This window comes from Lissotriton helveticus, chromosome 12 (genome assembly GCF_964261635.1).
Source record: "Lissotriton helveticus chromosome 12, aLisHel1.1, whole genome shotgun sequence".
Classification (NCBI taxonomy): Eukaryota; Metazoa; Chordata; class Amphibia; order Caudata; family Salamandridae; genus Lissotriton; species Lissotriton helveticus.
Window position 1 is genome coordinate 840,949,757 of NC_136073.1, and position 16,228 is coordinate 840,965,984.

A 16,228-nucleotide genomic window follows, 5' to 3' on the forward strand; every position below is an offset into this window, starting at 1 on the left:
CCCCCTTTGCCCTGAGTTAAACCCTAGGAGCTTTGCTTCCACATCCAAGTGGCATGCCCATGAGCAGCCACCAACCGGAGGCCCCTATTCCCCATTGGATAACATTGGGCCGCAACACTCTGCACCCGTCCGCCCTAGTGCTGCTTAAGGTGTTCTTTGAGTGCATCCTGGACCCTAGGGGAACCCTGGTTCTAACCTCAGAAACCCAACTCCCAAGACTGATTACTCACCTTTAAACCGATAACCGGATTTTCTCCCAAAGTACTGCATTGACTGATTTTCTGTGAAAAGGTTCTAAGTGTGGAGTTGAAAATTGTATGAAAATCTAAGAAACTGTGTTTTGAGAAAAACTGCCTTATCTTTAATCCAGGAAATCTCCCAGTGTAATATCAAGGCATATTACACTAGTGTAGAAAAAGTAATCATGAAAAGTAATCCAAAAGTAATAACTGTATTTGCAAATTTTTACAAATCTGTAGGAAAAGTCCTTATTCATCCAGGTTGCTTTTTAACAGTCTGTCTTGAAAAGTACAATCATATTTACCTGTACCAAGTCCTATTTGGTTCTATAAATAAAAATGCAACAAAGAAATATTTTTGATACAAACAATTGGTCTGAGTTCAATCTTTGAGTGTGTGACATCATTTCTTTCCTGAGCGTGTACAATAAATGCTTAATACTACTCTCTGATAAAGCCTTAAAGCTCGCCCACACTACCACAAATGGAGAGTAAGGTATTACCTACTTCTACCTATGCCTACCTTTGGGGATCCACTGGGCTCCGTGCACACTATACCTTACTTTGTTATAGTATATGCAGAGCTAGCTTCCTACACCCCTCATCAGAGCCTGATTTAGTTGTGTATAAGACTATCATCCCCACCCTCTGCTCAGGATGGAAAAGCTCCTGCACGGCACAAACCTAAAATGATATTAACACGTGTTGTCAAAGCCAAATTTAGGTGTTTTGTATAACGACAGGGTTTATGTAAGCATCGCCAAGATGAGCTGATAACACACTTTCAAGGAAGCACTAGTGAAATATTTACATAACATACCGAACGGGATATGCAGGCTGTAATACAATGTTTTCATAGATATTCAAAATAGGCACAGCATCAACAGTGCAAATTTCAGGCAGACAGTTGGTAGCAGTTTAAGATTCCCATACATACGTAACTGCCTCAAGCAGAAGCATGTAAATTCCCCACACTTCTTCCCTGCATGCCACAGACAGCAGTCATATGGCAGGGGTAGCAGCGCATGCTTTCAACAAAGAGAATCCGGATTGGCAAGCAGACGTAATGCAAGCACCACATATTCCCTAGCCCTCACCATGCCCGATTCAGTGCAAACCACCAGTGAAAGCTTTGATTTGTGTTACCACTCCATGGTACGGCACTATAAGCGAAAAATAACACCCACAATACTGAAACAAATAATGTCTCATTTCCTTTGTAGAGTGCTTTTTGGATTAACTCATCTTTCTGCTCACCTGCTGAGTTCACCAACTTCCTCCTGACAACCTGGCACTTGGCAGATCTCTGCCAAACCTCCTCTGAACTCCCCCCTGTGCCCCAAAAGGCTTCTTGGTACTGAACAGTTTTGTTTCTTTTTCTCCTAAATTGTACCTGCTTATTTGTTGTTCATAAAAAGATGATGTCCCTGAGAAGTGCCCAATTCAATATAAAACACAGTTGCCACCCATCACCCCCACCTCTACTTTTAGTATTGATTGTAATCTTTGTGCTTAGTCAGCGCACAGCAGTCAGGGCTGGTTCTACTTCTTTAAAATATTTTCATGTTTTTTAAGATGCCCTTATTTATTGTCAATTTAAGGGTTATGGGTAGGATTGAATGCCCCTGCATGCGTTTCCTTATTTGTTTCAGTCACTTGGTCTTTACTATTTTGAGTGAAATCCTTAAAGCTAGTTTATTATAAATGTCCCTTCTTATCTGGCAGTACCTACTCTCATTCACATCTGTCCTATTTGAAGTTGGTGTGTCTGGCTCTTGTACCATCCGTGCCAGTTAAACTGTATTCCAAACTTACTTTAGGGGAGTGTGTCAGCCATCTTCAGCCACTGGTTTCATTTGCTCCTGAACCTTCAGCCATAGGCTTTATCACATCTTGGACAAGCCCACATGACTATTTCGGTTTCGCAGTTTTCCATTGGCTGTTTGGGTGTGTCCTTTCGCCACCATTGGAATGTGTGAAAGACTATTTTATGGTTAGCAGTAGCTTGACAGCACTTTGGAGCAAAGGTAGCCCTTGCTGGGCTACTCACAAGCATTATAAAATGGCGCCCATCTTGAAACGGTATTGTAGGTACTGTTATTGTACTGTTATTTCACCATTCCACTGTGTTTATAAATAGCCATCAAATGGAGTGGCAACAGTGGAGATCGAGTGCTGACAAAAGCATCTGAAAAATAGATGCTATAGAGAAGAAAGCAACTTTGATTTTCTGTCACATTAATTTTTGAGATGCTTTAGTCTGTATTCACTCCTCATTAACAACCAAGTAGAAGCAAAATCAATAGCATGTCTTACAACTGTCATACCCATTTGCTTTGCCAGTGCGGTTTTCTTTTTAGTACACACAGATTTGATTTGAAGTTTTATAAAGCACAAACAATTACCCTAAGGCGTCTTGGTGGAAATGAACCATGATAATGGAATAATTTAGGGTTTAGAAAAGAGCCATGTTTTTAGTAGTTTATTGAAGCTCCACAGAGAGGGAGCAGATTGTATCTCTAAGGGAAGGCAATTCCAGTTTTTGATCCTACAGCGCATAAAGTTCCTACCACAATCAAATTCCTAGCTGAGCAGTACCTAAGAGTTCTGTTAGGGACGTACCATCTGAGTTTTTCTTTGTTCTTGTCCCAGTAGCGTCTTATAAGCAATACAAAACGTTTTAAACTGAATCCTTTGATGCACAGCTAGCCAATGAAGGCTCACCAAGGCATGTGAGGCAGACCAGGACCTCAGGATTTTCATCACCAGCCTTGCCGCTGTTTTTTATAAAGTCTGCCGCTTTTTCAAGGGAGCTTTAGGTAAATAAACATTTAGTCCATTGCAATAGTCCAATGTGGACACTACAAGGCAAAGGACTACTGTTTTCAATAGGTTTGGGGGAATTAACTGTGCAATTTTTCTGATAGTTCACAGCATAAAAATGCTCTAGAGGTTACCTTGCTCCACGATACCCAAGTTTTTCACCTTTTTCTCTGGAACCGGGAGCGAACCCAATTCGTCCGGCCACCATGTGGAATTCCAAAAGGAGTTATTTTTCCCAAATAGGATGACCTCTGTTTTTGCAGAGTTCAGTCTAAGATAGTTTACATCCATCCACGCACCGACCTGCATGCAGTTCTGGAATGACTCATTAATGTCGGGGCACTTCCTAGAAAGGGAGACAACAATTTGTGTGTTATCCGCATACAAAACAATAGACCAAATGATTTTACCTGGACGGCCAGTGGGGTAACATAAATATTAAAAAGAGTATGACTCACTGAGGAGCCCTGTGGGACTCTGCACGGCAGGGGAAAAAGGTTTAGATGTAAAATCTCCTATGAACACAGTCTGACTTCGTTCTGTAAAAAAGGATCTAAAAAGGGCTAACACTGCCCCTTCTATACCCAATTCCTCAAGCATCATTAGCAAAAGGTTGTGATTGACCATGTCGAAGGCTACAGTAAGGTCAAGACGAATGAGGGCAGCATGGCCCCCCATCATCCACTGTGGCCCTAACCATCTCTGTAGCTGCGATAAGAGCAGATTCTATAGAATGCCCCGTACGGAACCCATGTAGCTGATTGCTATCCAGAAAGGCTGATAATGGGCAGTTCATGTCTTTCTCCTGTATTTTAGCTGGAAAGGGCATCCTGCTGATAGGTCTGTAGCTATTGGGATTGAGCGCATTCATGTTAGCTTTCTTAAGCAGCGGGATAATTGAGGCAGCTTTCCAATCTTTAGGAAAGAGACCGGTCCTAAAAGCGGCATTAACTATGGAAGTCATTTGGAAGCAATCTGGTCAGGAATAAGCTGTATGATTCCAGGAGGGCAGGGACCAAGAGGTGAGCCGGATTTGGTGGAAAGAACCATCTGTCTAACTTGATCTAGTGAGAGAGGATTAAACTCAGTGAATGAGACTTTCTTGCAATCCTTAAGATGAATGTCCTTCCTACTGGGAGGTACTGCTATATTTGAAGATAACTTAAAAATAAGCTCTACTTTATTAAAAAAAGAATGAAATTAGCGAGTCACGGAATTATTGCTTAATAGTATCCATATTCATAAGCGCCAAAGAGGAAAATCTGGAGACTGCTTGAAAAAGGGCTTTAGAGGTACAGCAAACTTTTTCAGTGGAATTGATAAAAGTACTGTGACTTTTCCTTCGTTATAAGCTTTTTATAATCTGCCAGTAGAGATTTATATTTTTCTCTTTCTTTATTATCGTAGTTTTCCCTCCACCTTCGTTTTAGTTTCTTGTCGGAAAGGTAGGGTTTCTGATATGTCAAGAAGTGTGGCGCCTTGCTCTGTTTGCGTTTTGTATGCATTACTGTGAGTGTAACACGGTGCAACCAGGATAGGTGAGATACCCTATAACCCCTATGTGTGTGTGTGGGCCAAAACCCGCACAGTTAAAGAAAAACAAAACCATGGTCACACGTATTTGGGTAATATGCTAGTTAGCAATGTCTGCAATAACACAAATATATAATAGAAGGTCCATTCAAGATTTATAGAACTTCTTCAATTCGTTTAAACTTAGTCATTAATAGGCACAACCAGCCAACACGTGTTTCGTCACACAGGGAAGTATCCCGTGATTTCTTCAGGGCTGTCGTGTAACACTTGGGAATATTTTCATGAATCGCCTAGCCGTTGATGATTCCAACCCGGCCGGTCTGGGTTATGATTAAGAAAGGCAGATATTCTTAGCCAATCCTAGGGTAAGTAAAAGGGAGACTCCAAGATGGTGGAGATCCTAGAATGAAAGTCCCTGATTGCAGGTAGAGTGGCGGGTGCGCCTTCAAAAGTACCAGGGGACGTAGATCCTAAATTGTAGTGCTGGAGGGAGCGATCGATCATCAGGCGGAATGCGCCGTCAACCCCACCTTCGGCGTGTGAGCTGAAGAGCGGCACGGGCACTGGTTCACCTCTGTCCGGGTGGGTGCGTTGCGGCTGCAGGTAATTGTGTGGCGTAGTGAGTCCGCAGTCCGAGGTTATACTGCAAGCCCATAGTCCCTTGACGTGCCTTCGACACACAGCAGTGTCTCCCCTAGGGCAAGGCCGCCCGCAGCCGGGGTCTACTCTAGTGAGAGGGGTGAGGCTGCTAGCTGAGAGCCGAGGCTTCGCTTCTGCCTCAAGGCCCAGCAGCCTTCCACAGCTACAACTGAGCCAGGTCGGGCTGGTAGCTGTAGCAGGGTCAAAGCTCTCAAGCCGGACATCAGTAAGTGTGGGCAGGGCAGAGGAGTAGATTTTCAGACCCCCTGCCATGCCTTGAAGGCCACCGTCTCCATCCGGATCCTGTTTCGCGGCGTAGCTCCGTAATCAAGCGGCCATTCCTGTTAGTGGCCAGACAACTTCCCCCACCCTTTCAGAGTTTTCTCCTTCGTGCATTTTCTAATTCGTCTGTGAGGTTCTTGGTTCATTGGATGGCCTTTGGTGCAGTTGACAAGCTTTTAATTTTCCCATGCCGCCCTGCATTACATGCAAGAAATTGGTAAATGTTCCACACAAGTGAATTCATTCATCAATTCGTGGAGTGGAGAATGGATTTAAAATTTCCCTTCAATGATCTGTATTTAAAGTATTTATCCCTTTTGTTTCTACATCAACTAAATGCTTTGATTGTGTGATGTCCACTGCCTATCCTACCACAAGTGCTTATTCATGTCTTTATGTTTCAATAATATTTATTCCAGTAATTGTCCACCGATCATCAAATAATGTACAGTGGCTAAATAAAATACTGCTGGTAAAAGATATTTTAAATAAACATTAGTGGGAATTGGATCTTCTGTTTGCTTTGCATGGGAAGACAATGTAACAATAGTATTTCTCAGAATTTTTCTGACAGTTATTCAAGTGTGAGTTGACTCTGGGTTCTTGTGGATGCTGATGGAAATTGAGGGAGAGTTTGTCTATGATGTTGGGGGAGGACGAGGTGTTGTGGGTTGAAGTTAGATCCCTGTTCAATAGGCAATTTGTTTTAGACATGGAGAAATAGACCGTTGTCAGGAACGCTGATTTCTTTATCGAGGTCTGAGTTTCCTTAACAACCAACTTAAATAATGCCTCAGATAGCTTTGTTTGACTTTTCAGGATGTGTATTTAATGGTAAATGAATCCTCAGGTAAAGCATATCACCTCTCCATCAGTGCTGCATGTGGAAGCATATGAATCCTCTCCCTAAAGACTTATCCTCATGAGAAAAGTTGATGTGTTGCTTTGTGAGCGGTATAAACGTTCATTGCCACATCATAATCTGCTTGGGAATATATCATGCTGTGTTGTTTCTTCATTTGCGGTCTTTTTGTCTGTTGACAGGTATTTTATTTTAAAACCAATCTGGTCCTGTGGATTAAAAAGTTCCAATGAATGCTCAGTAATTACTACTTTCATTTTGATTAAATGATTATTTGTATACATGTTTATTCCAGTAAGGATGAGAGAATTTTACTTTTAGATAATGTTACAATGAGTTTCCTTTGAGGACCCATTTGGGAAAAAACATTTTCCCTTGAACACGGTTTAAAATTTGATGTTCAAAGTTCTCCTTTTTGTTTTGGTAGGCGCGACTTTTTGATGAACCTCAGCTGGCCAGTCTATGCCTGGAAAACATTGATAAGAACACCTCTGATGCAATCAATGCAGAAGGCTTCACGGATATTGATCTAGGTAAGCATCATAGTGAAAGGCAGCATAATATTGTGAGGCGTGGTCAAAATGAAGATGTGTTGCTGCTATCCATATGCCAGAGGTCTTCAAACTTTTTTGCTCTGAGCCCCCCTCCCTAGGGAAAATGTTTTGAAGTTAGGCCCCCTTCAAAACTATATGGCAAGGATGCTGAGAGTTGTAGGGGGCAGATGATCACAGGGGTGGAGATCATGAGATAATTTCGGGGGTGCTTTTTTGTAGCGCTTAATCCACACTAAAATGATGATTTATGAAAAAGCAATTGCATTGAATAAGAACAGAATTAACTAAAAACACTACTGCCCATAATTGGGGTTTTGTGGCCCCAGTGCACTCCATCTACTGCACTAATGATGGCTGTGCCCTGAGAAGCAGGCTAACTCCTCTTCTTTCACTCCTTCCCCACCATGTTTGACCATCACTACAATCTCGAAACAAGTCCGGTCTCTTTCTGAAAGAAAATGAGCTGCTGCATGCTGCCCCACTTTTCTTGCGCCTAGGGCACCATCTGCCCTAATGCTTGCAAGGAAAATGCCCACATTTTATTGTAAAACGTTCATAATTATGATGCAGTGGGCCCCTGGGCAAAAATTCCACTGTACCGGTTTAACTAATGATCGGTTCTGCCTTGCTGTCGCCTCTGTTGTTTAACAACATGGGCTCCCATCTCACAACATCCCTCTCTTCTCTCATCATCCATCTCCCATCATCCCTCTCCCTCACAACTTCCATCATCCCTCTCATATCTTATGCCCAAATCAAGCTGTCTCCTCTGCTTCATTTTCCCCCTCCCTGGGCCATGTCTCAAAGGCTCAAAGAAACACTGGCATAGCAAGTATGCCCTGGGCCTCTCATGCAACTGCAGCACCAGTGATACAGACAGCTCTCCGACACACTGTCCACTCTGCCCACTTAACAGGGCCATTACTTCTAGGCCACATGCCCAACGCTGGCTTTCTGACGCTTTGTGTGGCGAAAGAAAAAAGCATATTTAGCCCCACCCCCTTCCTCCCCTGTTGCTTGGTCCTTGTTTTGTGCGCAACAGTGGTGAGCTGAGCCGTAATGCTAGCAAGGAAAATGCACCCCATGCTTTTTTTCATAGTAAGACTGACATAACTGGGGCCCTGTGCCCACTTGGAGGGTTTGAGGGGAGGGTGGGCTCCGGTGCTGTGAAACCGATAGTAGAGAACTTAAGAAACATGCCTTCTCACCAGGGTTGAATTGGGATTCAAAATCGGCCCGGGCACGCAAAAAAAAAAAATCGGCCCACATTTGCATAATCACTCCTCAAATCACTGCTTTGGCGTAATCTTATAAAACAACTTTAGGAGGGGGTTTACAGTGGTGAAACAAGTTAGGCCACTTCTACTCAGGCTTCCTGCCCCCACTCGGTATGTGCACACATTAATGGTCCGGCCAGCGAGACAAAGGGAGTGACACCTCTGGTGCCTGTTGCTAAACGGAGGTAATGAGCGCCCATCTCCCTCTGAAAGGCCACTCAGACACCTACGGGGCTGCTGGCTGTATTCGAACAATAGAGACCGCGCCCAAATGGCCCCCAGACTGCTCAAAAAAGCAGCCCACAGCAGAACTCGGACACCGGCCCCTCTGGCATTGCCCGAATGCCCGTGTTACCAATCCGATGATGCTTCTCACCAAGGTGCCTGCTACCTGAAAGAAATGTAAATCTGTGCAGTGGTTCATCATCAAATATAAAGGTTGCTTTTGAGCCAGTATAGCTATTAATTAAAGGAGTCCCTCAGCTTCATGGTGACAAAAATGTATTCTTTTTGAGACGTAATATATGTGTCAGTTAAAAGAAGTGCACCCTTTTAATAAACTCATAAAAATATTCACACTAGATATAGCGTGATTGCTGATCACTAACATTTTTATTTTTTAAAACACTTGTTTTATCTTAAACAGTATTTCGCAGCAGCCTGTTTTATACAGTGTAAACATTTAAAATTAATGACATTAACGCTGTTTGCTTTCTGTCACAGACCGGGGCCTCGTAGCACTATAAACCAGTCACTAGTTCTCACTGCACCAATCCGGATATAATTTTATGACTCTCGTCACATACACAGACATCTATGGTGATCGCATTGGCCAACTGAGGTTTCATAAGGTGAAAGAGTATATATCCCTTAGATTAGTTATATTTGCATTTATTTCTCATTTGAGGTTTGTGAATATTTTTATGTGCAGTTAGCCGAAGGTGAGAAAAACAAACAATAAAATGCCTGATTGTTTCTTCTTTTTAGCCATGTCTTTGACCCAGACTTCACTCTCACTGACCGTGCCACATGCCACTCAGAAGTAAAGTGCTCTCACTTTTAAGGTCTCTCCTAGGCAGCGCTTGCTCTGTCTCTTCGAGACATGCTGTAGTCAAGATATGAACTAATCGGAGAGGAGAATGATCACTTGTCCTGCATAACCTGGGTATGCAATTTGTGTTCTTGCCAGTCCCAATTTAACCCTCATGCACGTGTGTATGGTGGTCGTTCGAGCGGTTTATCTTGATTCTCCGCTGTCCCACACACGTGTGTGCATAATCATTGGGTCTTTTTTGTTTTATGCACCCTCCACCAGGAGGTTGTGCCCTTGGTTAGGATCAGTAGTGATCAGTGATAGGTAAGTGAAGGTGAAGTGAGTGAGTTAAAGTTAAAAATCTCTCTTTCCCAGAATAAAGTATTTATTGGTTCTGGTTAGGAGATGATAAAATTATTTACAGGTGATAGAGAGTGATTATGACTCTCTCACATTAACAATAGTGAGGTAGGTCGACATGTTTCAGCCCTTTGTTGCCAGTTGGTCAGTGGGCTTTCTTCAGGACCATTGTGAAGTAGGGGTGAGGAGACCATGGGCGTCTCTCTGTATGTGAAGCAATACTGGGGTTTCCTAGTTTGCTTGTGTCTAGTTATGAAACGTTATTCATAATGACTTCATGAAGGTCTTTATGTACCTGAAATTCAAAAAAACAGAGAGATTAGACAAGGGTAAGGGGTAAGGGTATACAAATGACTGGTAACACTGGGTCAATAACCAGGAACGATCAATGCCAATTGGCGTAACAACTAAAAAATAGCAATACTTTATCCGACTGTTGCCAGCTCAAGGGCAGGGTCAACTCTCGCATTCCCAGGAATGTTTATCATGGTGGGCTGTAAGCAGCCTGTTAAATTAGATTGTACCAATTGGTGTATTAGCAGGGCGTTGGCGTAGGTTGCGTGATACTGCTAAGTTCATAGTAACCATCCATGTTTAATTGTACCCGTTCGAAGGTCTATAACAAGAAGGCGTTCGTGTCATACATTTGCGTGAGTGTCCACTCGGCCAATCTATGTGCTCACTGATGAACCAAACTGGATATATTCACACACATTCAAACATTCTACTTGTGTCTGTTATTACCCGGTGCACAGAGTAGTTCGTTGTAGCTATTGCATAAACAATAAAATGTCTACTAATGCCACGCTCTTAATGAAATTGAGGCCATCAAGCGTACTCTTTCTTGGTGCAGCATACCGTAAAAAATCTAAGTGTGATAGTTGCCCGACTTTGAGCAGAGAAATGAAATGGTTTTCTTACACGTACCTTTGTTGTAGGTTTAAGTTACCTCAGCGGGTTTTCCAGGGTGTCAGAGAGGCCTTCTAAGGACAAGACGTTAAGTTTAGAAACGTTAGCAGGGTAATACTTTACGGTTTTGTAGCACGCCGGCTGCTCCCCTCGTGTACCTGCGGTCTCTGTCGGCACGACTTGTGCTGACTCTACCCACTGGACCCGGATGCAATAGAGGGACTTCCTGTTTGGCCTTATGTTTCTCTTGGTGGAATAATAACAACTGTGAAAAGACTCATTGTGGAGAGCAGTCTCTTTTCTATGGTTGACCGATAGTGTCCAAAAAATTCTTTCATTTTAATGTTGAAAATCTTAAATGAAGAATGGAAATTAAGTGATTTACATTTCTCGAACGTGTGACTTAAAACAGTTTTTTCTTTTTGGGTGGTCACATTAATAGAATTCCGCTAGAAATTATGTTGGAATCAGTTCTGAAATCCTAGAGACTACTTGTAAATGCTGCCCCATGGGATATTATCGTTCAGTCCTTCTGAATCTGTTTTAAGTCTATGGACCCAACGTTGTTCCTTCTCGAAGAGGATTCTTTCGGCATTGTGATCCTTATTATTCAGTGTTTCAAGGATTACCCAGTTCAGATCATTGATTGTGTGTCCCGCTTCAAAATAATGACTAGACATTTTCGTTGTGATTTTCTTGCACTTAACATTACTTCTGTGTTCACATAGGCGTTGTTTTACTTTTCTACAGGTCATGCCTATGTATCTTTTGTCACAGGGGCAAGTAATCATATAGATCACGTGACTTGTATTGCAGTTCGTGTGAGGGTTAAATTGGGACTGGCAAGAACATAAATTGCATACCCAGGTTATGCAGGACAAGTGATCATTCTCCTCTCTGATTAGTTGATATATACCCAAGGAAACTGAATGATCACTCATTCTTTCTCCCCATACTTTGATATATGTAGTCAAGATATGGGCATTAAACAAGCCCAGCGCTTCTGGTTGGTTAGTTGACCTGCTTTTCTAAATTCCTTTACCCTGGTTGATCAATACTGTCCATCTGTCCCGCCTTTGTGTGCTTGGTTCCCTCTAAGCGGACATCACCAATTTTTTTGGGGGGGTTGTCCACCTCTGGCCATCTGTTGCCTCCTCGCTCGCACCCCCTCCCTCCCATCCTTCCTGCGCTGCTGCTGACGTAATGCATTGTATTTTGCTAACTTAACCAGCTGTAACGCATTGTGTTTGTTCACTCCGGCATGCCCCACCCCCTTGCACGACACTGCCTTGACCTTTGTGACAATGGCAGCACGCCGCACTTTAGCTTTAAAAATCTAAAGGTAAAGCGTGGCATGCTGCCATTGCTACAATAGTAAATCAATAAAAAAACAAAGGCTGGGGATGCTGCATTTCTTATCCATTTGCAAAGCCAGTAGCTCGGCATTTACCTAATGTAAGACCTATTGCATTGCACATGCTTGTTTTTATGGACTTTAACTGCTGCATGTAAATCGAGACAGCCTAGAAATGCACATTTTGCGCTTCCAGACTATTTTTATTTACTTGTGATTGCAGACCCATTTGCACTCACCACCACCGCCACTACTGACGCCGCTCTGTCCGCCTCACAGTTTGAAGACCTGTGCCATGTGCTATCAACCTAAAACGATTTGTGGGCCTATTTCCCTAAACAATATAAGTGATCTTCATACTGGAATATTCGGTGTTCTTAAACAGTAGAATTTTGCTGCACTAGTGTGGAATCTCAAAAGACATTTAAATTGAGAAGTTACATTTGTTCAATTAATATTACAGTGAATACTTGACAGTCAAAAGGCATAGCTTTTAATCCAGTTAGTACACATTTGAAAATAAAAACCCCATTTAGAAGAGAATTTCCACAGTGGCACCTTAATACTCCAAAGCGATTCACTGTCCAAGACTGGGTAGTTTATGTTTGCGAATTGTGGGGAGAAAGATTCCTGAACCCAGCTTAGCCTTACTGCCTTATTTTTCACCCAAACATTATTTTTGAAGCATATTGCTTTATCATTCCACGTTTATCTGTTTCAGTTTTTTGTTACGGAGGGAACCATGTCTTTGCCCTAAGTGCTTTGCTTACACCTCCTCTCATTTTTCAGTATTACAGTTTGTTGAAGATTGCCCCACTTAGTGAATAGTGCTTTGGCACAGGCCAAACCACAAATATCTTTTGCTCCCACTGCCTTTTACACTCTGCTCCTTTCATGTGTTCCAATTTATACCTTCCCTCTGATCAGTCTCCATGCAGCCAATTAGGATTGTTTCCATAGCCCCCTGATGTAGTCAGGTTCACCCATTAAGTATAATGGGGTTGCCCGGTGTCCCTCGGAACCTGGGTATACAGTTACAAACTACAAAGAGTTCTGTCGGGTTGACCATTCAAAATTGATAGCAATGGGTCCAGAAATGATCCCCTCCAAAAAGAATCTCAACTTGTTTTGAGAGATAAATCAAACAAATTTTCAAAAAGGAAGAAAAACCACAATCACAACACAAAAAGCAATTTCTAATTCAATATATTCATTGTCATATATCTTACATTTTTTCTTCACTTTTTTGTTTTTCGTAAATGATCCGCTGCTCGTAACACACAAAATACTTACAGTGAATCACTCAAACATGTACACGTTGAAAATTAAATGATCCCAGTGTTCGCACCAAAAACCTAAGACAATGAAAACCTATAATGTCTAATGTCCAAAGATTCAAGGTCAGAATACTCTTATATCTTCGTTTTCGATCATAGGATAGCTGATGTAGGACATAAACCAATTTTAAACCCTATAATCATGTTAGTAACTATGCATCATACTGGGTCTTCCTCAGGACTAAAAAGGTAACAAACCAGTGGGCAGCCTTCAAACGATGTAATCAGGAACACACGCGAATGAAGAGGTAACATGAGCAAGCCGGCGGCTGCTCCGATATGAGGAATACCTTTAAAAAACAACGAATCTAATTATGGAATTTCATTGCCTAAAGTAGAACAAATACGATTTTTCTTGCGATGCACACCCCCTCTATACAGAGAGAACCGCAGCTGGTGTTTGATATGACAATGAATATATTGAATTAGAAACTGCTTTTTGTTTCGGGATTATGGTTTTTCTTCCTTTTTGAATATTTGTTTCATTTCTCTCACAAAAAAAGTTGGTATTCTTTTTAGAGGGGATTCTCTCTGGACCCTTTGCTTTCAATGTTGTATGGTCAACATTTTTGACAATTCTTGGAGAAGAATGGTCACCAGACAGAACTCTTTGTAGTTTGTAGCAGTCAGGTTCAATGTAGGACTTTGTTGCCTAAAGTATTGGCCAGGGCGTGTTTCGGTTTGTTTTGTTTTGTTTATTTCCACACCTCCTTTTACTGTTGTCATCAGATGCACTTCACTCCAGACGACCATGCTTAGCTGATGTTGGTGGTGTCCTTCTTACTGGCGTTAGTCAACCTTTGTACTGAAGGGGACCCACTCGTGCAAGGTGAATATTTGTACCATTTCCTCTTCCCACATCTGAATGTTAGCAGCCTTACACTGTTACTGTGAAGTAGGCCACCTACTCCTGGCAGAATGCAACACATTAGGGTTTCCACTGTTCTCCTCTGGTTCAAACCCCTTCTCACCACCTTGGTTGGCCCAGCCTATCATAACCCTAAAGGAAGTCTGGCCTCAGTGCCACCATGTTTGCTTCAGGGTTTGTGTGTACAAGGTAAACTAGTCTCTGGTTGTTTTAGATCTGCAAGCCATCTTGTTAGCTTGGTCTAAGGAAATCCCCCTTATGTCAGTACTTTCCTACTAGCTTTCCAGCTACAGGACAAGGAGCCACAGAGAGTATAACTTGTTGTAACCCGACAGTGGAGCATTTCCTGTAGACCTCAGCAACCCTCCACTCTAACAAAATAATTTTTAAACAATTTGAATTTTGAAAAAACATGTACATTTGTCTCAGTTACCGTTATTTTTTTTTTTACCTAATGTTTTAAAAGTATTGGTAATTTGCCAACTTAAGTTTTCGATTGAAAGGACCTGCCCCACATTACGGTTGTACTGGGAAGAAGTACTGGGAAGGGCCATGTTCTGGACTATTACACGAGATGTCAAGACTGTGTTACTGGGCTTACTGCCAACTCCTAAGAATAAAAAATTAAGCTGCCGATTGTAACCCTGGGTCTGGTATTGGCGAAGAGGCGGGTGGTTATAGCCTGGATGCAACCCAGATCCCTGAAGCATTCAGACTGTTTAAGAGAGATAAATGAGTGGGCAACGGCGGAGCTGGTCCGGATGCGCTCTGCCAGGACTGATGAAAAAGCGGAGGGCAATAGATTGGCTTGGGCGTCTATGATCTCCGATTTGCAGGAGTGTCAGACTCAACCCATACTATGCTCTCAGGACGGCGTTGAGATTCAGGGGGGTGACGCCACTGGGACCCAGGACAGACACACCCGACACCTGACTGATTGACAGGCACATTATAGTGGACTAATGGTAGTAACACACAGCACCGAAATGTTATGAAACAGAAGGAAGGTAGGGGGGGAACGGTTATTGGATATTGTTTAAGTTTCTTTTAATGCTCTTATGTCTAATATGTACGGTTGTAGACACAACCAATGGGAATGCACATCATAATGGGATATCAAAGGGCCCCTACTTGTGGTCCGGCACATGATTATGTATTATTGATGAATCCAAACTGTTTTATTCTGCGAAATTCACATATTGTGCAGTCTGTTCTGTGTTTATGGCTGAGAATTGTAATGAAAACATTTTTTTTCTTAAACGTTTTCCATTGAAAGTCAGATCCTAATCAGTTATAGGGTGATGGTCACAAGTGCTTAATGGATAGTACTTTAAAGAATCATCGAAAAACTAAACTTATAGTGCAAAGCTTTGTCATGACCAGATATCCTTCTGTTTGTTCTGTTGTTGCCATCTCATTTGTCCTTGTGCATTGTCACTACTGACTTCAAAGCTCAGTTTGTTCTTTAATTATTTTTCATTCCTTCTCTACAGATACACTAATAGCAGTGTTGGAACGTGACACATTAGGCATTCGGGAAATCCGATTGTTTAACGCCATGGTCCGTTGGTCAGAGGCAGAGTGCCCACGACAGCAGCATCAGGTGACTCCTGAGAACAAGAGGAAAGTACTGGGCAAAGCACTCTCACTCATTCGCTTCCCACTTATGACAATTGAGGAATTTGCAGCAGGTAACTTGTGGTAGCAAACAAAGTACTATTTGTTGCATTAGTCAAAATTGTAAAACTTCAATTATTGAATGCACAAATGCCCAAAACCTTGAGGTCTGTGTGTGTGTAATATGAGCCAGCAATTTTCAAATCACTCTGAAACGTTTGGTCTAAAAGTGGTGACTCATTGTGGTTCCTTTTTAGGTTTTGCCTGGCGAAAGCTGCGCTCTGCGCAGCTTTTTCGCGCAGGCGAAAACCTAATGAGTATAGTAGGGGAGACAGGAACGGCCCCCGTCTTCCATTGGCTAGCTCCATAAATGGAGGCTAGCCATTGGAAGACGGGCCTGTCCGTCAATGCCGGACCAGATTCGGGGGCGTTCCCGAGAATTTTTGGCTTTGGCTACGTCACGCTACGTCAGCCAAAAGCCGGGAACGCCCCTGAATCTGGTCCGGCATTGAAGGCACCCGCCTTCCTGCTCGGGCCG

The 16,228-nt window shown here is 42.6% G+C and overlaps 1 protein-coding gene across 1 annotated transcript in view; it reads left to right on the forward strand.

Moving 5' to 3' along the window:
* The window catches only part of BTBD2 (BTB domain containing 2), a 161,015-nt gene that overhangs the window by 107,392 nt on the left and 37,395 nt on the right, over positions 1-16,228 (forward strand). The window contains exons 4-5 of the mRNA XM_078671430.1: positions 6,809-6,914; positions 15,567-15,764. Of these exons, the coding sequence (XP_078527556.1) occupies positions 6,809-6,914; positions 15,567-15,764 (304 nt within the window). The remainder of the gene's footprint in view (positions 1-6,808; positions 6,915-15,566; positions 15,765-16,228) is intronic.